We start from the raw sequence: 21876 nt of genomic DNA, 5'->3' as shown, positions 1-21876 counted from the left end.
TTACAACAAGGTTAAAATTTACTTTGTAACACACGAGTATAGACTCTTTATGTCAGTGAAAAGGTTGAAATTCGTATATCACAACGTCAATTTTAAGCCTATTGTAAAGTGTCAAAAAGCTCTATGTATTTGGGGGTTAGTCTATGCTAACAAGTGTTTTGTCTTTGCTCTAATGTGAAACAAAACAATGGTCCTGTCCGATACATGGTTTCACCAACATCGTGCCTAATTATTTTAAACTGTATAAAATGACTACTCTTAAACTATGCGAAATGCTACTTATGAATTTTACTGTATTGAATGTAGGACTGTAGTGTGCTATGCCTATTCTAGGAGACGTTTCTATAAAACGAAGATTAAAGATAGTTCTGATTTAAACCCGGCTTAGGACTACTGATTTGTATGTAAGCTCTAGACCAGCGTTTTTCAACCTGTGGGTCGCGACCCCCTGGGGGGTCGCGAAGCTTCTGTAGGGGGGTCGCCAGCTCTCAGCGGTTATAACGAAAATAAATATAAACAAAATTTTCTTGAAACTATTTTACATCATCAATTAATTGTATTAAAATTGCAATAACTTTTTTCTCAAATAAAACGTGAACGACACGGTTCATAAGGGTGTTTTTTTTAAATAAGGAGCCAGGATTGCGTGTTTTTTTTAGAGTACATACAGTGAAAGTTGCTTATAAAAAATACGATTAAGTACCTTTTATGACTTATTTTATTACTCGTTACTTTCTTGAACTGTGATTAATAATAGGACTGTACAGGTTGATGCAACATCAAAAAAACCTAACAATATCCAATTTTGTACCGGCGGCAAGCCAAAAACAGCACCGAGGCGTCGATTTTTAGCAAATTTATAAAAGTGTCAATATCTCCAAAATTATCGATTTTTTAAAGTAAAAATCATGTTGTATTACGATATTTTGTCTAATCAAGGCATGACATTGACTATCCCAAAAGTCAATGTCATGCCTTGATTAGACAAGTAAGTAAACCCAGTGGTTTATATCTCTGCTTGAAGGGCTGATAGGCCAGCTCAGGGCTAGTAGCACGGGGCGCATTTAAGAGGTGACATAAGTTTTGCACCGCGCTCACTCACATCGCCCAGCCAAAATATAGTAATACCACCAGCACCATCATGATATTTACTAAAAAATCGATAATTTTGGAGATATTGACACTTTTATAAGACAGCCCTGTATCTATATGCCTTGATGTTCACCTCACACTCTTCAGTAAAAGATTATGTCGACGAAATAGCATCATAGTTATTTTGGTTCAAAGACGACGATCACAAGTATATTTTTTTTTGTAAAGCCATGCATTTTTATTTGTAGTGATGATCATTTTAATTTTTTTCTTAAACACTTTTATCTGTAAAATAATGTGTTTTTGAATCCGATAAGTAAGTATGTACTTACATCCGAATCCTAATCATGGAGGTCATAAATACGTCGTATGGAATGAATATTGGTAATACTGTGTAATATACACATAGGTAGTTACATGATAAAAAACCAAGGGTCAAGGGGGTCGCGAAATATTTTTTTATACCAGGGGGGTCGCATCATGAAAAAGGTTGAAAAACACTGCTCTAGACTATAGTAGTTCGGTCGGTTCTAAAGTAGTACTATATTTAGTTCTACGTTTTATAATAAGGGGCTTTAAGACTAAAATTCACAATCCAATGGTGCAAAGTAATTATGGAAAACTAAAATGACATTTGATGTGAATTTTACTCTAACGATAAAAATGCGTCTTGTTTAAATTAAGTAGGTTATGGGTGTGTGGTCTTATTTAACCTTTGATAAGCAATATACGGACAAGATGTAGTGTCACATAAACAAACAAAGCTAAATACTGTTCCCATTCTGTGGACACGTTTCGTTTGCACTCCATCCAATTCGTAGTATTGTTTATCAAAGTATTTAACTTACAACTAGACTATTGTAAATCACTCGTCAATAAGTCACTCCATCGATTTATTAGCTAGTTGATTTTGCTCAATAAAATTATAAATTACTTTTAAACGTAACTTGAATACATAAACATCGATCAATGATATAAATGCGAGACTTACAAAGAGACTTACAATAAAAGTTATTAAAGTCACCTTGGATTAAAGAGGTTATTAGTAACCGCGGCAGATTCTGTATTGAGTAGTACAAGCAGGGGGGTCACTATGGCTAGTAGCACGGGCCGCATTTAAGACGTGACAAAAATTCTCCGTCGCGCTCGCTCTGGAGGCTGCGCGATGTGAGTGAGCGCGACGGAGAATTTTTGTCACGTCTTAAATGCGCCCCGTGCTAGCCCCCTATGATCGTATAAAAAGGAACGAACAAAACTTCTACTGCAATGGGCACATTTAATGCGGCATAGAGTCGTGGTTAGCTCCTAAACTTGATTTTATCACTAAGCTTCGGAGCGCTGCGTTATCATCGACTCTATATCGTTGTATTAAGCGTACCGATTGCATGACAGCTCTCGTTCGTTCGATGTCTATAGTGAACCCCCAGCTACCGTATGCGTGACTAGAGTCGGTTGAATAACTTGTGCATTCTACTCGAACACGGCCTGATGACATTAAAACCTAAAAACTATTATTACCTAACAGCGCTAACACACGATTACAATTCAATTCAACACGTACGTTGGAGCGTGCCTCTGCCTCTACAGATGAATAGTAGTAACTAAATCTAATCTAATTGTCTACCGAATTCAGTAGCCAGTTTCTAAAAGCCTGATCAAAGTTAATTGTCGACAAAAGTAACAAAAATAAACTGTGAGAAGACTGGGATCAGCATTTTGGAGTAGGTAATCGAATCGAGCTACTCAGTACAAAAACAGCGTAACTGAATATTTAAATATTATACCAAACAAACTTATAAAGTGTGATTATCAATATAAAACTTTTGACTGTACATCACTACACTTTCTTGAAATTTTGGTTCTTTGAGGGTAGGTAAACTGTATTTAAAATCTCACAATATTTATTATATTTAATGTCAATTTAAAAGGAGATAAACGTCGACCTCACATTGCAACATTATTTCGCGTCCTACCAGTAATAATACTTATAATTAATCTTTTATTTAGAGTATAAAAAAGTATATTTTCTTATGCAACACAATGTATATAAATATAGCGTTAAAATTATATTATGAAATATTCTTATGAGGTGTATAAATTGCTGTATAAAACTTTTTTTTTTGTAAACTTCAGTGTTCACCTATTTTTATCGAACCACCGGTTTTAAAATTTATGATTGTGATAAGTGGGCTTGTTATAGATTTAGCAATATGTCTAGATACTGAAAAATCACTAAGTAGGTATATGATAAAACCTTCCTAAAATAAAACGTCCCTTTAGCTAAAACTATTTTAAATTTAAAAGCCGGCGGTTTATATATTATATAACTTATTTTTAATTAATGAATTAAATATTACGATTCGCATATTTACATCCTCTGTATTTATTTAGATTTAAAAATTATCGAGTCAGTATAAGATATTAGTTACTTAATTTTGCTTAGCTCGCGTAGGTACACACCTCTTAGCCTGGTTTATTTGTGTAATATTATTGATATAATTAATTTTAAGGCCATTTCCAATAAAAGAGTGATTATTTTGACTTAAAAAATTAGTTGCCTAAAGATACCTGTCGTAATTTATACGATAAAAGTTAATTCCATCTACTCAACTGCCTGTTAAACTTATGTAAAATCATTTGAGTGAAATATTGCGAGTCAGAATACTATTTCGGGCAGGTCTCTTTGGTTTACAATTAATGTTATTAATGTAATCAATAACAAAATATGTAATATTAATATAATGTAAAATAAAATGCAGCGTTGGTTAGTTATTGGTTAAAGAAGTGGATTTTGGTTGCCATGGCAACGGTATTGTGATGAACAAGTTCGATGTTGTTGCATTATAGATATTTTTATTACTATTATAATTATTATAACTTTATCAGAATATCCTGTAAATAGACTATTGAAATTCATGCAATTAAAAAAGTTATTAATTTAGAGCCGTTTTTTATTGTATACTATTTGATTGATTTGATAGGTAAAGTAAGTCCTGATTTAGAATCATTGAGGATAAAAGAATATAAATTAAAACTATATTGTCCCTTACATAGAAGACAAAAGGAAGGTCCACCCATACTTTGAGTATATATTACACAATAACAATAGTTATTGTGGTGTGACAAACTACCTTAGTGCATCAAACACTGTTCACATTCCACCACGTATATTCCGTATGTTACTACGGTGTTACCGTGTTAACCCGTATCTTTAGACTCTAAATCATAAAGCTACGTACGTACCGCGCTTTAATCTAGTTTTCTAGTCTCCTAACCACTTGCAGTTTCACTGTCGGCAATGTGAGAGCCGCCATCGACATAGCCAGGGAAAGGAGTTCTCTACATAATAATGCAATAATATAATATAATATTCCTGTGAACTCGCAACAACTACCTCTGCAATATCTAAAAATCATCTGTTCTGTTGAAACTGGTTATGTCAAAATGTGGAAGGGCGATGGCCATCAACGGACTACGCATTATGCAACGAGTCCCAACTTTTCTGCCAATTGTTGGCAGATAGCGGCGCGCGCCTGACCTTAGTATTGAAACGTTGCGCGACCGTTGCACCGCTCAACTTACCTAGTTGTGGCGCGAAATGTGGCTGTGATAGTTTATTTTTTTTATTGTTGTGTTTTGTGTGTTCAATATGAAGTGCCATAATTTGTGGCTTGCGGCGTTATGTGCGGTGAATACTTGGATGTTTGCCGGCGGGAGCCTGGTGAAAATTAATGGTAAGTACTTCGAAATTTTCTTAAAGTTTTCTAATCTAGTGTTTCCGTTCCGGGACATTTTTATTATCTATGGTCTAATTAGTTAGTTTTAAAACATAAAAAAAAGATTGTCTATAGGTAGGTAGTTCAACATTTTTTGGTAGATTTTATAGACCTACCCTGCAGTCGCAGTAAATTTTAAAGTAAACCTAATCAAGTTTATCAATACCTTAATCTAGTGCAAGTTACATGATACTTAATAAGCAAGACCGGAATAGTAGACTGCGCACGCATCGTAACTAGGTGCAACACGCGATCCGCGTTGGATAAGCCGGCGTTAGATCAGCATGACGGATAGACGCTGCATGATGATTTATGATCCATACTTTAAACCGTTTCGTTTAGCATAGAATATTTAGTGATTATTCGAGTAAGGGATAGCGTGTGTTAATGCTACAAATTTATACATATTTACCGCTCTCGTTATTTTGGGTTTGTTTTGTACTAAGAATTGTTCAATTAGTTTAGGGTGCAAAATTTTTAAGTTATTGTGGGTATTCAAACATTTTAAACTACGGGATATACTTACCTCTATCCTTTTTTCGACAAGTGCTGGGTGCACTAATTTTGTACTAATCTACGCCACTGCCAGAGGAAAGCCGGTCTTGCGTTTTAGGTCTACCCCTTTGTATATAGATGACACAATGATTTGATCCGAATGAAAATCTAGGTTTATCCGTAGTAGGTAATTCCTGGATAAGTACATAAAATTTATTAGCCGTGACATCATAGGTAGGCTAAACAAGGGTCTTTGTGATAATGTATGATCATACATTTTCAGACAAAACAGTTGCTTCTGTAACCTAGCTCCTCTTCCTCAGACACAGTGCTAGCGTCGCTGCCGCCGCTGTTCGCGCTGCAGCGCTGGGCGGCGTGCCAGCGCCCCGGCGACCGCTACTGTCTGCTGGAGGCCGAGCTGGTGGCTGGACCTCCGGACCTACTGCTCACGCTGCAGGTATGCACAGTGTTAGCTCCTATCTCCAACAGATATAGTGCAGCAGCATTGCCTCAATAAGAATTGGTAAAAAAAAAGAACTTGCACTACGCGTTGATGTCTTTTGTATGGAAAAAAATGTTGAGAAGAGTCAGATCAGAATGACTGAATTTCTGAATAGAATAGAATAGAATAGAAAAACTTTATTCGACACAAAAACAACAACATGGACAGTAAAACAGGTAACAAAAATACTTAATTACTAGAAAAATTCATATTAATAAATTAGTAGGTAGGGTACACTAGGTGCTAGTTGCTGCTCAGTGTCGAAAAGGACTCCAGACTCAGCATGTGCTATAATCCCGGGGACTATAGCGCTGGTTTTCAGCTGGATCCTTTGCGAACGGAACGCCGTAGAGTAGGAGTGCGATCGTTTGAATTAAACAATTACAAAGCATACAACAAAAAATAAACAAACAAGTAAGTGAACAAACAAGTGTTAGTTAGGTACTACAATAAAAGATATTAAAAACAGTGAAACAACAATTATACATTTAGATTTAAGGGTAGGTCTAACATTTTGTGTAGGCACATACATATTATATAGGCATTAACCAAACTCAAAAAGATGTAGGTACTCATGGAATACTTCATGACTGCAACTTTTGTAACAAGATCAGGTGTGTTTTGAGTCTGTGCTTAAAGGTGCTTTGTCCTTTTAGGTCGCGAATGGGAGCGGGGAGATTATTCCAACATTTACAGGCTGCGTATCGGAAACTACATCTAAATGCTGCGCTTCTGAAGTCAGGGGTAATGAGTAGATAGGAGGAGGCCCTAGTGTTATGCTTATTAAACTGATGTGACCATGTGAGTTTCTTGTAAAGATACTCAGGGGTTTCACCTCTAACAACCCCAAATAATAGGGTAGCGAAATGAAGCTTTCTTCTACTTGATAATTTTAATAAATTTGAACTGTTCAAAAATGGGGTCACATGAGCACGAGGAGGTATATTAAAACAAAAACGTGCACAAGCATTTTGGACTCTTTGAATGAGGTTCTGCGTTTTAACATACAGACAGGGTCCGTAGACAGTGTCTGCGTAGTTTAACTTTGATAAAACTAGTGCTTCACACAGCTGAATACGCAGTTTTTCACTAATGTACGGTCTTATTTTGTATAGCACTTTGAGTTTGTAAAAACAGCTTCTAACAACGTTGAGAATGTGTTTCTCAAAGCGAAGGTTTTGATCAAAGAGTACGCCAAGATTACGGGCCTCAGTAACTTCTTCAACACTTGTGCCGTTAACTTTTATGTTAGGATCGTAATTTTTTATTCCCTGTATTTGTTTTTTTGAGCCTAATATCATAAATTTAGATTTAGTCGGATTAAGAAGCAAGCAGTTTTTATTGGACCAATCTACTATCCGCTCCAAGTCCTCATTGATTTTGTTCACCGTTGGCCCAGAATCCCCTGGCAAACAGGCAAGATATAATTGAAGGTCATCAGCATAAATGTGGAAGTTACAGTGCTTGATACAATTGGTAATATCGGAAGAATATAAAATAAACAAGATAGGTCCAAGGATTGAGCCTTGAGGGACTCCTCTAGTCACAGGTAGTAATGACGAGGAAAGAGTTTTCCCGTCAGTGCCTGTAAACATTACCCTTTGCGTCCGATCTGAGAGGTAACTCCTGAACCAGCTAACTGTAGATTTTTCAAATCCATAGTAGGATAATTTCGCTAATAACAGGGGAATATTTATGGTGTCGAAAGCGCGGGAGAAATCCAGTAGCGTCAGCAGTGTGCCCTTGCCCTTATCCTGGGAGGAAATTATGTCATCCACTACGTTAAGTAATGCCGTTGCCGTGCTTCTTCCCTTTCTAAATCCGGACTGAACTGTAGGAAGGATTTTATTTATTTCTAAGTACTGTGTTAGTTGGTTGCTAATTTGAAAATTGAGTTGAGATTTTGAAAATAAGGAATGAACAAAGACTATTAGAAAACATGTTACTAAAAGACGAAAATTGTAAAATTAGATGTTCAATGGTTGAAAAATGCACGCAAACTAATGATCTTGGTTTACATGAAAACTGTGAATTTAGTCAGGATCCTAGTTCCAAAACTGTAAAAGGCCAATTTACTCCTGTTAATAACGGTAATAAATTATTTCGTGAATCAAACTACTAAGTTAAATCTTTTTCATCAAAACTTATGTGGCATTTCTACAAAAAAAGCCTCTTTTGAATTATATTTGAGTGAACAAAGTAGTAAACCGCATTATTGTGCTGTTAGTGAACATTTCCTGTACAAAGACTCCATATCACACTTCAAACTTGAGAATTATGATATTGTTTCTTACAATACAAGGCCAAAGAAAAAGAGAGGTGGTGCATTATTGTTAGGCATAAAGGAAAGAGATTATGAAGAACTGTTAATATGTAAAAAACTTTATAAAACAGAATGCTTTGAAATTTGTGGTATTAGAGATAAGCAAACCTCAGTGAATATATTGTGCTGTTACAGGAATCCGAAAGACAGTAATTTTGAAGAATTTATCAACAGATTAGAGCAATTGTTAGAACATTTTTTCAACAAAAAGTGTATAATTTGTGGTGATTTCAATGTAAACATTCTCGAAGACAGTAAGCATAGGAGAGACTTTTTATCTTTGCTTGAATGCTATAATTTCAAACATTTAATCTCTGATATTACGTTTGTTCGGAATAATTCCGAGTCTTGTCTAGATAATTTCTTAACAAATGTTCCTGAAATCCAAATCTCTGGGGTTTTTGTAGATCACAATGGACTTGGAGATGGCCATGCTGGTATTTTTAGCACACTTGAGGTTGAAAACGTCTCCAGCGTCAGTAGATGCCAATATTTAACGGTAGAACGGAGATCGTACACTGAAAAGACTAATATGGAATTTAGAAAAAATATTCTGAATGTGAATTGGAAAAATTTGGGTATTAATAGTTTTATTGATAAATTCAATCATATTTTTAAAGATAGTTTTAGGAAATCTAAAAGAAGAATAAAAGTAAAATCTAAATCATATAGTAAGTTGAATTGGGTAACAAAAGGTATTCGAATATCGAGTAAAATGAAACGACACCTTAATGCATTAAAGTGGAAAAACAATGATGATTCAAAATATCGCAGCTCATATATGAATATATATAACAGGGTCATAAGGCAGGCTAAACGCTTAGCAGTTAGAAATGAAATTGATAAAGCCAAGAACTCATCTAAAGCAATTTGGAAAGTAGTAAACAAACAAAGAAGTAAACTCAACAATAATGTACACAATAATATAATATTAAAAGTAGAAGGAAACCTAAAGAACATACCTAGTGAGGTTGCTGATACTTTTTCAGAAGAATTTCATAAGAAAAGCATACCTAATCATCAAAATTTAGAGTCTGCGATCAGTTTTCTCAAACAGGGCAGCAAACGGGTAGAAACTGATCTAAAACTTAGATTAACATCACCTTCAGAGGTTATGAAAATAGTACAAGAATTTGAAGCTAAAAATTCCTATGGTCACGATGAAATTCCTATCACCATTATTAAGGATCACATTGATATTCTTGCTGAACCTCTTAGTTGTTTCTACAATAACTGTCTTCATGACAAAATTTTCCCTGAACAACTAAAGATTGCCAGAATTGTGCCTATTCACAAATCAGGGTCTCATACCGACCCAAAAAAATACAGACCGATTTCCATGTTACCTACACTGTCAAAAATATTTGAAAAAATTATTAAAAGACAGCTTGGTGTCCACCTTGCCTGTAATAATGTAATCCATGATAGACAATTCGGTTATCAAAAAAATATTGGTACAATTGACGCAGTTGATTTGTTAGTTGATGACGCAATCACAAAGTTAAATAACAAATTAAAAGTTGCTGGTATATTTCTTGACCTTAGCGCTGCTTTTGACATGGTGGATCACGCTTTATTGCTTAAAAAACTTGACTATTATGGAGTGAGGGGAGACATTCTAGAACTTTTGACATCTTATCTTAAAAATAGAAAACAATTCGTTGAAATTATTAGCAGGGAGAGGGATTGTGAAAATACTCATAGATCAAAGTTGGTGAAATTAGAAAGAGGTGTTCCACAGGGATCAATTTTGGGACCTATTTTATTTATTTTATTCACAAATGATTTAATTGGTTACATAGGACAGTCTTTCCCAGACATAAGCATTGTAGTATTTGCCGATGACACTAACGCTATAGTTAATTCAAATGACATAAAATCACTTAGTAATAAGACTAATGCTATATTAATGACATTTGATAATTGGTTTAGGATTAATAACTTGAAATTAAATACTGACAAGACAAACGCGATGCTTTTTAAAACGACAAGTAGGAATAATGATACACTCGACATTCATATAAATAATAATAAAATAGAACTAGTAAATTCCGTGAAATTCCTAGGTATTCATATTGACTCCAAACTTAACTGGAACGAAGAGTTAAAATATGTCTCCAGTGCTATAAGTTCAGCCTGTTATGCCCTTCGTAGCCTGAGAGATGAGCTAGGGATTAACCACCTTAAGCAGGTGTACTACGCCTTGGTTGAGTCTAAGCTACGGTACAGCGTACGATTTTGGGGAAATAGTTATCAATGTAATATAAATAGGGCATTTGTTCTTCAAAAAAGAGCAATAAGGACCATGATGCGAATGTCCCAGCGTCAATCTTGTAAGGAAGTATTTATTAAACTGAGCATTCTAACAGTGCCATGCTTATATATTCTGGTGGTCACTTCCCATCTTGTAAAATATCTACGACGATTAGAATCTGAATCAGAGAGACAAACTCGATTACAGACAAGAAGAAAGGATCTCAAATCTGATTTCTGCCCAAATCTTGACATAGCGAAGCATTCACCAAAGTATCAAGCTCTCCATTTGTACAATCACCTGCCTATAGAATATAAAGAGTTGACTGCTCATAAACTATTCAGTAAAAAACTAAAATTGTACCTGTTGAAGAAATGTTACTACTCAGTTGAGGAATTTATAAATGACAAAATTGATAATTAATTTAGCAGTATTTTTTTTTAATCTTATAAAATTAGTTTTCCTATAATGAATATTTTTGCTTGTAAGTATATAATAATATTGTTGTGCATGTTATTGTTATGTTAATCATAGATATTTATGTTATTTTTATTGTTAAATTCAAATGCAATAAGTTAATTGTTTACTGAATAAAGAACTGAACTGAACTGAACTGAACAGCTTTTTCAAGTATTTTAGAAAAACATGTCAGTAAACTGATCGGTCTTAGTTCTTTTTCGGATACTGGATTTACACTTTTTGGAATAGGCCTAATTAGAGCAATCTTCCATAGATCTGGGAAACAACTAGTTTTGATGGAATAATTGACCATGAAAGTGATTATTTCTAACGTGCGCGGTAAAGTCAACACTATCATATTTAAAGCGATATTATCGACACCTCGAGCGTTTGACTTAAGGCCATTTATGATTTTGACCACGGTTTCCTCATGGATGGTAAAAAGGTTAAAAGAACATGATGTGTCAAATTTATGCGACTCATAGTATTCGATATCGGTTTTACTGACAGAGCTATTTCCAGGAAGATCCAAAAAATGCTGGTTGATTTTATCCGGATTCTGTAGATGGTTAGGAAGGCATGGTTCTGTGTGACTGCGGAGCGCGGTATTCTTTAAGTTTTTCCAGAGGGTGGCAGCGTTTTTAATGTTTTTATTAATATTTTGCTCAAAATAGGCTCGCTTCTCGTTAAAAATTGCACAATTCACCAGTTTTTTCAGATCCAAGTAGCATTGTCTGTGAGTATCTGATTTAGAAATACGGTACTTCTTGTGTGCAGTGTCTCTTAGCTCCATCATAAGTTTTACAGTCTCTGTTATCCATGGGTGGCTGTTATGTTTTATAAGAATGCGTTTCTCCGGTGCATGTAAGTCAAAGAGTCTAATAACATAATCATTAAATGTGTCAATCATAGAATTCAGATTGCCAAGTGTTTTAATATTCTCCCAGTCAATGCTATTCAGATCCGAGTTAGCGTTGACTCTTTGACTTTGTAAATTATTATTATAGTAGAAAGATAAGTATTGGTACTCTACGTCTACTAAACAGGGAGGCGGTAGAACTGGTTAACTGAGGGAGGACAGAAACAAAGAAAGAAATACAATATCTCATTGAAAAGAAGACAAAACGGGGAAGACTCAATCAGATGTTGGCTAAGTTCGTTGATAAATAATCAATCATCAGTTCCTCTTCATGATGAAGAGTCCTTCCTAAATGGGCAATACATTTATTACTTAAACAAATAAATTTAATCTAAAGTAGAAAAGCGATGCATAAAATAAATAAGTTTAATAAAGTTGTGCGTGTATATTTGCGCACTGCTAGTCAAGCGCAAAACTGGGAGTGACAGCTGTCAGTGGGTCTCGTGTTTGTATCAGTTTCTGTGCTCGAGTCCTTCCTGCCTGATGTAACCTGTGTTATATGTAGAACCCTGTCTAACTAACTGGCAGCTGTAATTAACGGGGCCTAGCTAACTAAGTATAACTTCATTTATTTACTCAGTTAACACCTAATTACATATTTACTGCATCAATCACTGTGTTAATTAATTGATGTAAGTATTTACTCTTAAGAACATCTACTCAATAGGTGTCGCTACCAACACTGTTGACGAACTCAATCGATTTTAATGAAATAGTTTTGAATTAATGTCTTTATGAAGTCATGAAGACTTGGAGTAGGTAGGTACTCTTGATAAACCCTTTTGTTGTGTGATTGATTACAGTCGAAGAACACATGCATAATATACAATATTTTAATCAATTATTCCGAACTAATGACGTTGTCGCAACACTGAATACCTGCGTGTATTTGACACGAATACAATACCTACATGTGCTCATGTGGGATTAACTCACAGCTGTTGAGTGCCACCGCCAGTAGCCAGTTTTGAAATATAGATGTCATCATGGATGTGCTATTTTCAATATATCGATATCTGCAAATTTATTGGGTGTGTTGTGTACTTCATCTAAATTCACTTGATCGTAAAAAGTGCGGACTTGCACTACGCGTTGAACTCTTTTATATGACAAAAATGTTTGAGACGAATTCTGGCAGCCTCAGTACAATACAAGGTACAAATGCGATGTTACTTTCCGCTGTGCAATTTTTTATCACTTGAGAGCATTAAATTTGGAAGATACATTATGCAAATTTGATAGACAAGCATGCTTCCTTTGTGGGGTTCCTAAAAAACAAGAACTTAACTACTTTGTTGTTCGTCTTATCTATCTGTCTATCATTAGAATAACATTTAGAGAAACGTATCTTCAGAGAAAACGAAAAACGTGACGTGCGTAATTTACTGATGAACTAACGTTTTAGAAACTAGTGTTTAGGAAATGGATAGGTTGCCCCGAAAGGGTTTACAACATCATCATACATACGTAAACTGTCACAACATCATCAACACATAAGAATATGGTAAGAATAGGTAACCATGCAGACACTGCCAGCTGAGAGCGAGTTTCGTCACATATTTTAAGCAATCAATGACCCACAGATCTAGGTCTTGGTCTCCGCTATTACTTACGTTCTCTTTAAATAATCACATGTGTTTACTGCTTATAATTATTGTTGTAGTGCATTATGTATGCTAGCTAGCTGAGGCACCGTCTGGAACGCATAATTATGAAATACGCCTAGGTAATTCATGTTTTTAGCATACCTAACTATAAATCTTCCTACTAAAGTGATGGTACTAACCTTGCAGCTAATTCTGACTGAACAAGACCTAAAATAATATTATTTTCAAGGCCATACAATATTAACAAATTCCCTTCACACCTGTCTTCCCTTGCAACTGGTTTCCCACTTGATGAAAACAATACTTTCTCTGTGATTAAGTGATTTAAATACATCTGGTTCAAGGGCGGCCGCTGCTCGGTGTTACCTCATCGATATAGTGTTATCTGTGTCGCTGGTGATGTGTCCATTGCGTGTTTACTGCTTGTGTAGGCGCTGTGAGTAATCACAACAACACGGCTTGGCGCCTTTACGTAAACACAATTGTAGCGCCGGAATACCAACTGATGATGATGCGTCATTTTTATAAAGTGTAAAAAGTTAACTGTTCTCTCTTTTATCTATCTGAATTAATAACTGACTACTCAATTGAGATTTATTGGAGTTAATTGGGTAATCTTTACTTTATATGCATATGCTTAAGTATATACCTATCTACTTATACACACATTTTGGCATCAGAGTTGGCTAAAAGGTATTCGTGACGGATATATAATCATTAACAGCTAGAGCTAGACCTCGATTAAAATTAATTAATCGTCTGGCTATCTCATCAATCTCATTACCTCTACGTACAAAGTAACCTCACCCATTTAATGACTAACTGTTACCATCCACAGGAGTACTCAGCCCAAACAGACAAGCACTACAACCGCAGCCGCATCCACCGCGGGGTGTGCGTGACGCGGTGCGGGGGCTCCACCGGGGGCGCGGGGGGTGACGGCGGGGGCGCGGGGGACGAGGCGGCGCTGCAGCAGTGCGTCAACCAGACGCTGTATGAGGAGTATGGACTGCAGGTCAGTGGGTGCTGTAGATTTGTAGAGATTTTGCTTGCTTAAAGTACCTACTTAGTTTATTTTCACCGTCAACGATAACTCAGCGGCTTGCATTGTCAAGCCTTCCCATTTTATAGGTGTAGAAATATTGGTAGTAAAATTTTGTTAAATTAATGTCCTTTTGGCTTACCAGTATTTTAACCTAACTTTAAGCAATAAGGCCGCCTTTTTGTACTAAGTAACTGTTTTTATTTTTTTCTGTTTCGGTGCAAATAATAAAGACGATTGTATTTTTATATTAATTACTAATTAGACAGAAACTGCTGACTGCTATAATGATATGACCTATCTCTATCTATCGTGTACCTACCTACATACATCGTCATCATTTAAATTCCACTCACGATTATTTAGAAGTACCTACGCTGTACCTAATACCAGGTTCTACATACCATTCGCTCAAATATGTTCATGTTTTTATGTGGTTCCTTGACAAACGAGTAAGTAGGTACAGATAAAATCTTTGCGCCGCTTCATTTGTGCCTGTACACGATTAAATAATGATGATGTGTCATGTTCGTAAGTGCGTTAGCCTTGGGCTACTTTGAGATCATATTATGAATGCATAAGAATAGTCAGGTGTTAAAATGGTTAACCTTTAAACTACTTCAGGTACCATACCTATAGATCTACGGTAGTTAAGTAGGTACCTACTTAAACAGATTAGTTAGTTAACACTATACTCTCTACCGAAAGCTACTTAGCTTTGTATCGGTGTAGGTATACATGCGTTTAAAATATTCTTAATTAACATACTTAGTTATTTTAAGTTTATAAGTAGTTTATAGGTTAGTCAAGTAATAGCTAAAAATAAAATAAATTATTAATAATAATAAGAAACTGTTTATTTAGGAAGTCATCCAACGCGGTAGTATACAATTTACCTTATTTCTAATGTTAGTCCTTATCTAATGAGATTTTTTTGAAAAATATTTAGTATAATTTACAATTATGCAGAATCGATAACCGCACGAATTAATCTTAATTCAAAATGATTTATAAAGTAAATAGAGGAACCTTTATCTAAGAGCTGGACTAGACTTAGCTATACTAGACATACTTATGTTTAGAGGATTTGCCCAAGCAAAGATTTGTAAGCCCATTAGCCCTGGCGCTGACTGGCCATTATGCGACGAATGTACTCGTATAATAAGGAACAGTTTATACTAGAAGAGGCTTCTTTCATCAACGATTTAACTTACTACTTCGACCCGAAGTGGATCTTGGCCTCAGACACAAGAAGTCGCTACTGGTCTCTGCGCAGTCGCTCTCCACTATTTAATCATACAGATTCCTATATCTTTCCCCAGGCATCACTCCTCTCCGTCTCATACTGCTCGACAGCGGGCGCGGCGCCGCCCCCCGCGCCGGGCGCGCGAGCCCTGGGCGTGCTGACGCTGGTGCTGGGCGTGCTGGCCGCCCTGGCCACCGCCCTGCACGCGGTGGGCGACCGCTGCGCGCGCCAAGAGAGTGAGTACCACATTGCACGAGTCAAGAGGGCTAGCACGGGGCGCATTTAAGACGTGACAAAAGTTTTGCATCACGCTCACTGACATCGTGCATCTCCGTGGTAGCCCTTCAGGGCGCGGCACAATAGCTGCAGCAGTAAAGGTGGTAAAACATTTAGGCATAGTACTTAGGTATACATTCTGAATGATGAAGCTGAGAAGTTGATTCAAGATGTGCAGGGACTGCAGAGTGCGTAAACTATACTAGCCAATGGTACGAGTAAAGGTGAAATAGAGAGCATATAGAGCAAGAGGAAGCTACCTAGAGCAACTTTTTCTAATAGGTAATTTGAACTGACTTACCAGTTTGCCTTCTAGGCACAAAAGTGTCGATGATAGGTAAGTTTGGTTCCACATTCCGCCCCGTGAAGTCATCACACAAAATCAGCGATCAAAGAATATCTTTCCTATTACAGAAATCCTCTCGAACAAATACTTGCTGGCGTTCTCCATCAAGAAGAACTGGGAGATCATCACGTACGACCGCTCGCGGCCGCGCCAGGACCAGCGCATGAGCGACCTCGCCTGTCTCGAGGGGATCAGGTCAGATTCTATTACCATAAACATGTAGGTACCTACTTACTGAACTTAAGCCTACCCAGCAAGAGTTGACCTATAAGCGCCCATCCCTTTCCAACCCTCGCTCTTCTTACTGACCCATGGAAACTATATACCCTAATTGTGCGGATTGTGCCCGCGTATCCACCGCTCGCACGCCTCTGCGTGGCATGCCTCGGGTTTGCTAGAACGCGATCCAATGCTCGGTTTGTATACAAGTACCTTCGGTGATGACATACAAACCGAGCATTGGATCGCGTTCTAGTAAACCGGAGGCATGCCTCGCCGAGGCGTGCGACAGGTGTACACGCAGCTATTAAGCTTTTTTGGTGATGTCAGTTGTTTTTGTTACAGTTAGCTTTGTCGGACTCTACCTTATTTAACAAGCCTTATTTCCTCTCGGATCCGCAACAAACAAAAAATATCTCGTTTTACACGTAAAATGTGTGTTATGTTCCAGAGTGCTCGCCATCGAGTGCGTGATCTTCTCTCACGTGCTGTTCATGTATATCTACTCCTACACCGACAACCCGGAGTATGTTGAAAAGGTAAAGTATCTTTATAACTTTCCTTCCGAATACTTTCTTCTACAACCTGCAGGGTGTTAAAAGCCTCTTCCATATTTACCGAAGTCACCTATACGATAGATGCGATTTAAAGTTTTTCTAGTGTGTGCGATGTGATGGTTTACCACCTGCCAGATGATCACACTTCGCCGTCAAAGTTGTGGGAACGTAAGTAGATAGTGTACAAAATATAGGACTATAAACAGCGGAGTGTGCTATAGGTGAAGCCCCATTGGTACGTTGCGTCGCGTCCTTCCAAAAGAACGGTCATAAAAACATTTGACAGCGACTACTCAACTCAACAATGGGGCCTCACCCAATAGTAGCCGTAGTGCCAGTATTTCCAGCAGTAATATTCGTCCGTATTCCCCAGATGTACGACACATTCGCGTGGCAGAGCGCGCTGAATTCCCCTCTCTGGCTGCAGGCGTTCCTCGCCATGTCGGGCTTCCTCACCGCCTACTCGCTGCTGCTCTGTGCTGAAAGGAAGCCCTATACTGTCGTGAAGTGCGCCGTGGCTATTGTTACTAGATGGGTCAGGTGAGGGAACATTGTGATTTGATTGTATAAACCTTGCTTGTGGCTAGTTGCAATAGCCTAGCAAACTCATTGAAGTAATATCGGCAATAAGTCATAAGTGCCTAATTCTTTGTGAACGAATTTCTGGATTATAGCAATATTCTAAGTTTGTCTGAAGTAAACGGATTAGAAATTAATAATAAAAAAATGCGTTCTAGTTTTAGTTTAAAACTAGCGTGAGACACTTCATGTGCACTGGAACTTGGTAACCTTAAACGACCTAGACAATAGTCAGATAGTAGGGCTCTGTGGGCAATGTAGCCGGTGCATGTGCAATTCTGGCCATAAAAGCAGAACCAACCCTCTCCAACTTTCCACAACGTATCTCCAACAACTCATGTTCCCTCTATTCCCCAGACTAACCCCCACAGCACTATACGCTCTCTGGTTCACGATGGCGTGGTTCCCGGCGCTGGGCAGCGGCCCGCAGTGGGGCTGGCTGGTGGCGCGGGAGGCCCAGGACTGCGCTGACCGGTGGTGGGTGCACGCGCTGTATGCACACAACCACCTGCCTAGAGGGAAGTTCTGTATGGGGCATACTTGGTGAGTACTGATTTACTAATAGATGAAACCAATGGCTGATTTCTAGTGCCCTACTAGACTAGGATGGCAGATTTTAAGGGTGGCTAAATATCACAGTTTTTTGCCATCCTAATTCTCCACAGTAAAGTGCATTTTCTAACCGGGAGTTTTTAAAAAAATGGTTTATTTATAATGGGTGCTGAGAAAATGCCAACGTACTTGATCAATAGCTAGGGCCTTAATTCCTTCCTATTGATATTGTTTTTTTTTTAGGTATAGTCTGACTTAGAAATCGCGCCCACGACGACTCCTGCTTAAAATATATTTCGTCACCTCCCAGGTACCTAGCAGTGGACATGCAGCTGCACATCCTGGGCACACTACTCCTGCTGGTCTGCCTGCGCTGGCGCCGCGCCGCGTGGCCGCTGCTGGCGTTGCTGATGGTACTGACGGTGACGGCGTCGGGGCTGACGGCGTACCTGTACGACTTGAAGCCGATTATCACTGCGCAGGCGCCGGAGTGAGTTGAACTGCTGCCGCTGTTTCATGCCTTATCCGAATCTTCTTATTCGAGTGGAACATTTGTTTTAACTGGATCCTAAGCTTCCTCTTTAAAAATAAAATGCATAAAATTGCAGTGTTGCAAAAGTGGTATAGTAAGCCGAACTCAGGCTGTCATTTTGAATTCTGAACAACTTTTTTTCTACAACTTTTACCACTGTATAACCCCGTTTTGGTTTACTATACCTACCATTTTGTAACATTTTGTATAATATACGATATTATCCTGTCCACCCTGTATGACTTATATGATGTCAACGCCCTAAATCTAGCCTCATCTCCGCAGGAACCTCCGCTCCCTATTCCTGGACACGGAGATGGTGTCGCTGCTGTACCTGCCCGCGTGGCTGAACCTGCCCGGCTACGTGGGCGGCGTGGCCGTCGCGCTCATCCTGCACGGCAACCAGAAGAACGGGGTCAAGCTGGCTGAGAGTGTCGTGAGTGGAGCTTTTAGTCAGAGTGCTGCTGTTTTACATGGGGTAGGCAGAGACTGTGGATCGCCACGTGCCACGATCCTGACATACTTCTTTCATATTGACAAGTCACTTCATACACGACCGTCGGTTTTCGAAACTCCTTATTATATAGGCCCTTCTTGAGTATAACGCCTATCTCTCGACTGTAAGCTATCAGGAGGGCTAGAACGGGGTGCATTTAGACGTGACAAGAGTTTTGTAACACGCTCACTCACATCGCGCAGCCGGACAACTTTTGTCACGTCTTAATAGCGTCCCGTTCTACAGGGCCTGGTCGACTAATAGGAACTCTGAATTATAGGGAACCCATGTGCATGTTAGATATTATTATGGTCAGCTTCGTAAGTAGCTTTAGGCTTACGGCAATAATTCGATTTAAAGACACCAGAATACGGTCCGCTCACAACACGTTACATTCTTGTCAATATGGGCATTGTTGTCTGAACCTCCGCTCCCTATTCCTGGACACGGAGATGCTGTCGCTGCTGTACCTGCCCGCGTGGCTGAACCTGCCCGGCTACGTGGGCGGCGTGGCCGTCGCGCTCATCCTGCACGGCAACCAGAAGAACGGGGTCAAGCTGGCGGAGAGTGTCGTAAGTTTGTGGGATGGTTTGGCAGAATTTAGTTATCAAGGAGAATTTAGTGCGCCGGTTTTCTCTTTACAAAATGTTATCGGTATTTTTGGTGATAAACATGCGCAAATTGATGACATATTTATATAACCAATCCATAACCCATAATCATAGTAGTATTGAAGCGACAACCCAGGGAAAGGTTTATTTAAATACAGGCTACCGAAATTATTATTTTTTCACGAATTTCCAAAAGCCGTAAAACAAACGATGTTGAGGACTTCAGCATGACCCTCTGAGTTTACTAAAAATAGTTACCACTTTCGGAACATTCTGTACCTAAGTATAAATTCTTACCTCGACTATATGCGCTTACTCGACAACAGGATATCACCTCCGACGAAATCTCACAATCCTTAAAACATTCTCTTCCAGCCGTTCAACATCCTATTCCACCTGTCCCTGCTGCTGGGCAGCTGCTGCGTGCTGGGCGGCTCCGTGTTCCTCGAGGACGCGCCGCCGCCGCGCTGGGCCTCCGTGCTGTATTCCACCTTCGACCGGACCATCTGTGCCGTCACGTTCAGTGTGTTCATGCTGGGGTGCGTTAGTCGGTGTCATTGTGAGTATAATGCTGTTTTTCTATTTTACTTATACCCAGAATGATATGAAGGGAGAAAATATTGTTCGAGCGGTAGATGCGCCTGGTTCTCTCGAATGGAACCTTTGTGCTTATCCCAAAGGTCTAAACTTGCTTCTAAAGCTTCCGACGCTGGTCCACTGGCCCACTGCTGGTTGGTTTATTATCTAGATGTGCTAAATAGATCTACTAACTATTCAGAACTTTATTTGTGAACTGAAAAAACTCATACTGTATTTTAATAACTCTCTGAAAGATAACCATAAAAATATCTAAAACCATTAGATCTAACTACAGCTTTTCACCATATCCCTGTCTCATTTCCAGCGGCCCTCCGAGACATGTTCGACTGGCGCGGGTTCCACTCTCTCGGGAGGCTCTCCTACTGCGCCTTCCTCATCCACTTCATCGTGCTCCGGCTGACGCTCGCCTCCGACACGCGGTTGCAACACGTGTCTATTGTGTCTTGTGTACGTATAGTTTATCTAGATGACATTATGGTTAATTCCAAGGATTATTCAGTGACTTATGACATCAATGGTTTAAATCACTCTTCCCCGTATTAGTGCATCATCTTGGTCTTCATTGCACAGGAAATCCTAGTTTGAGGTCCAAGGTTTATATTTATCGGTAGCAAAAATTAACTTTTTTTTATCTATTACAACCACGATCACGTCAGCATTTCTCATAGCATTTACTAGCTGCTTATATTTGTAACCATGATTACACTTTGGATTTAACTATCCCACCTTCTTTTCCAGCTAACCCTGTTCATAACCACCTCGATCCTGACGTACCTAGCCTCCATCCCGCTCTGCCTGCTAGTAGAACTTCCATTCACTCAGCTGTGGAAGGCTGTGGTGGAGGCGGAGCGGCCGGTTGACTCCCCCACGCCCGAGCCCGTGGACCAGGGGAAGCCCTTCGATCTAGTCGCTACGGTTGACGGCAGACATGTACTTAGAGAATAACCCTCTAATTCATAGACCGTATTTTAAGTTTAGAGAACGAACGTTCACATGTGACATACGAATTTTTGACTAACACAAAGAGTCTCTGCTCTTCACAACGTAATATTTGTATTTTAAAGTGACAAAAAGATCTATGAATTCGGAGGAAACAACAACGTTTAACGAATGTTTAGAACGATATTTGACACATTTATAAGGCCAGACAGCCTCTTGAAGGCGTTTAGAATGACTGTGTTTTGATAGTATGTACCTTCCTATTGTATAATTTGCTAGTTATGAAATTGATTTTTATAAGAATAAGATAGTTAAGTGTTATTTATAGACTACGTATATTGTTTTAGTTAATGTTACAATATAATTGTTTTCTATTATATTCTTAGGTATTTAGTTAGGTAAGTACCCAACTAGGTAGTCAACTAAGTTAGAAATTCAATTATGATAAATTGTT

At 38.4% G+C, this 21876-nt stretch overlaps 1 protein-coding gene across 2 annotated transcripts; it reads left to right on the top strand.

Moving 5' to 3' along the window:
• Positions 1-1600: 1600 nt before the first annotated feature.
• Positions 1601-21455, top strand: LOC105384057 (nose resistant to fluoxetine protein 6). Of its 2 annotated transcripts, none has more exons than XM_048628043.1 (13): positions 1601-4826; positions 5687-5820; positions 14266-14442; positions 15792-15951; positions 16406-16532; positions 17008-17095; positions 17487-17653; positions 18050-18235; positions 18555-18734; positions 19694-19844; positions 20259-20442; positions 20788-20930; positions 21222-21455. In XM_048628043.1, exons 1-13 carry the CDS (start codon positions 4742-4744, stop codon positions 21426-21428), a joined length of 1989 nt encoding a protein of 662 aa, XP_048484000.1. In that variant the 5' UTR covers positions 1601-4741; the 3' UTR covers positions 21429-21455. The 2 variants fall into 2 exon arrangements, with proteins under 2 accessions (XP_048484000.1, XP_048483999.1); XM_048628042.1 differs by lacking the exon at positions 19694-19844 and adding an exon at positions 19062-19212.
• The last annotated feature ends 421 nt before the right edge of the window (positions 21456-21876 follow it).

This window comes from Plutella xylostella, chromosome 19 (genome assembly GCF_932276165.1).
Source record: "Plutella xylostella chromosome 19, ilPluXylo3.1, whole genome shotgun sequence".
NCBI lineage: Eukaryota > Metazoa > Arthropoda > Insecta > Lepidoptera > Plutellidae > Plutella > Plutella xylostella.
The sequence above is the reverse complement of the archived record's forward strand: the minus strand, read 5'-3'. Positions and strand labels throughout refer to the sequence as shown.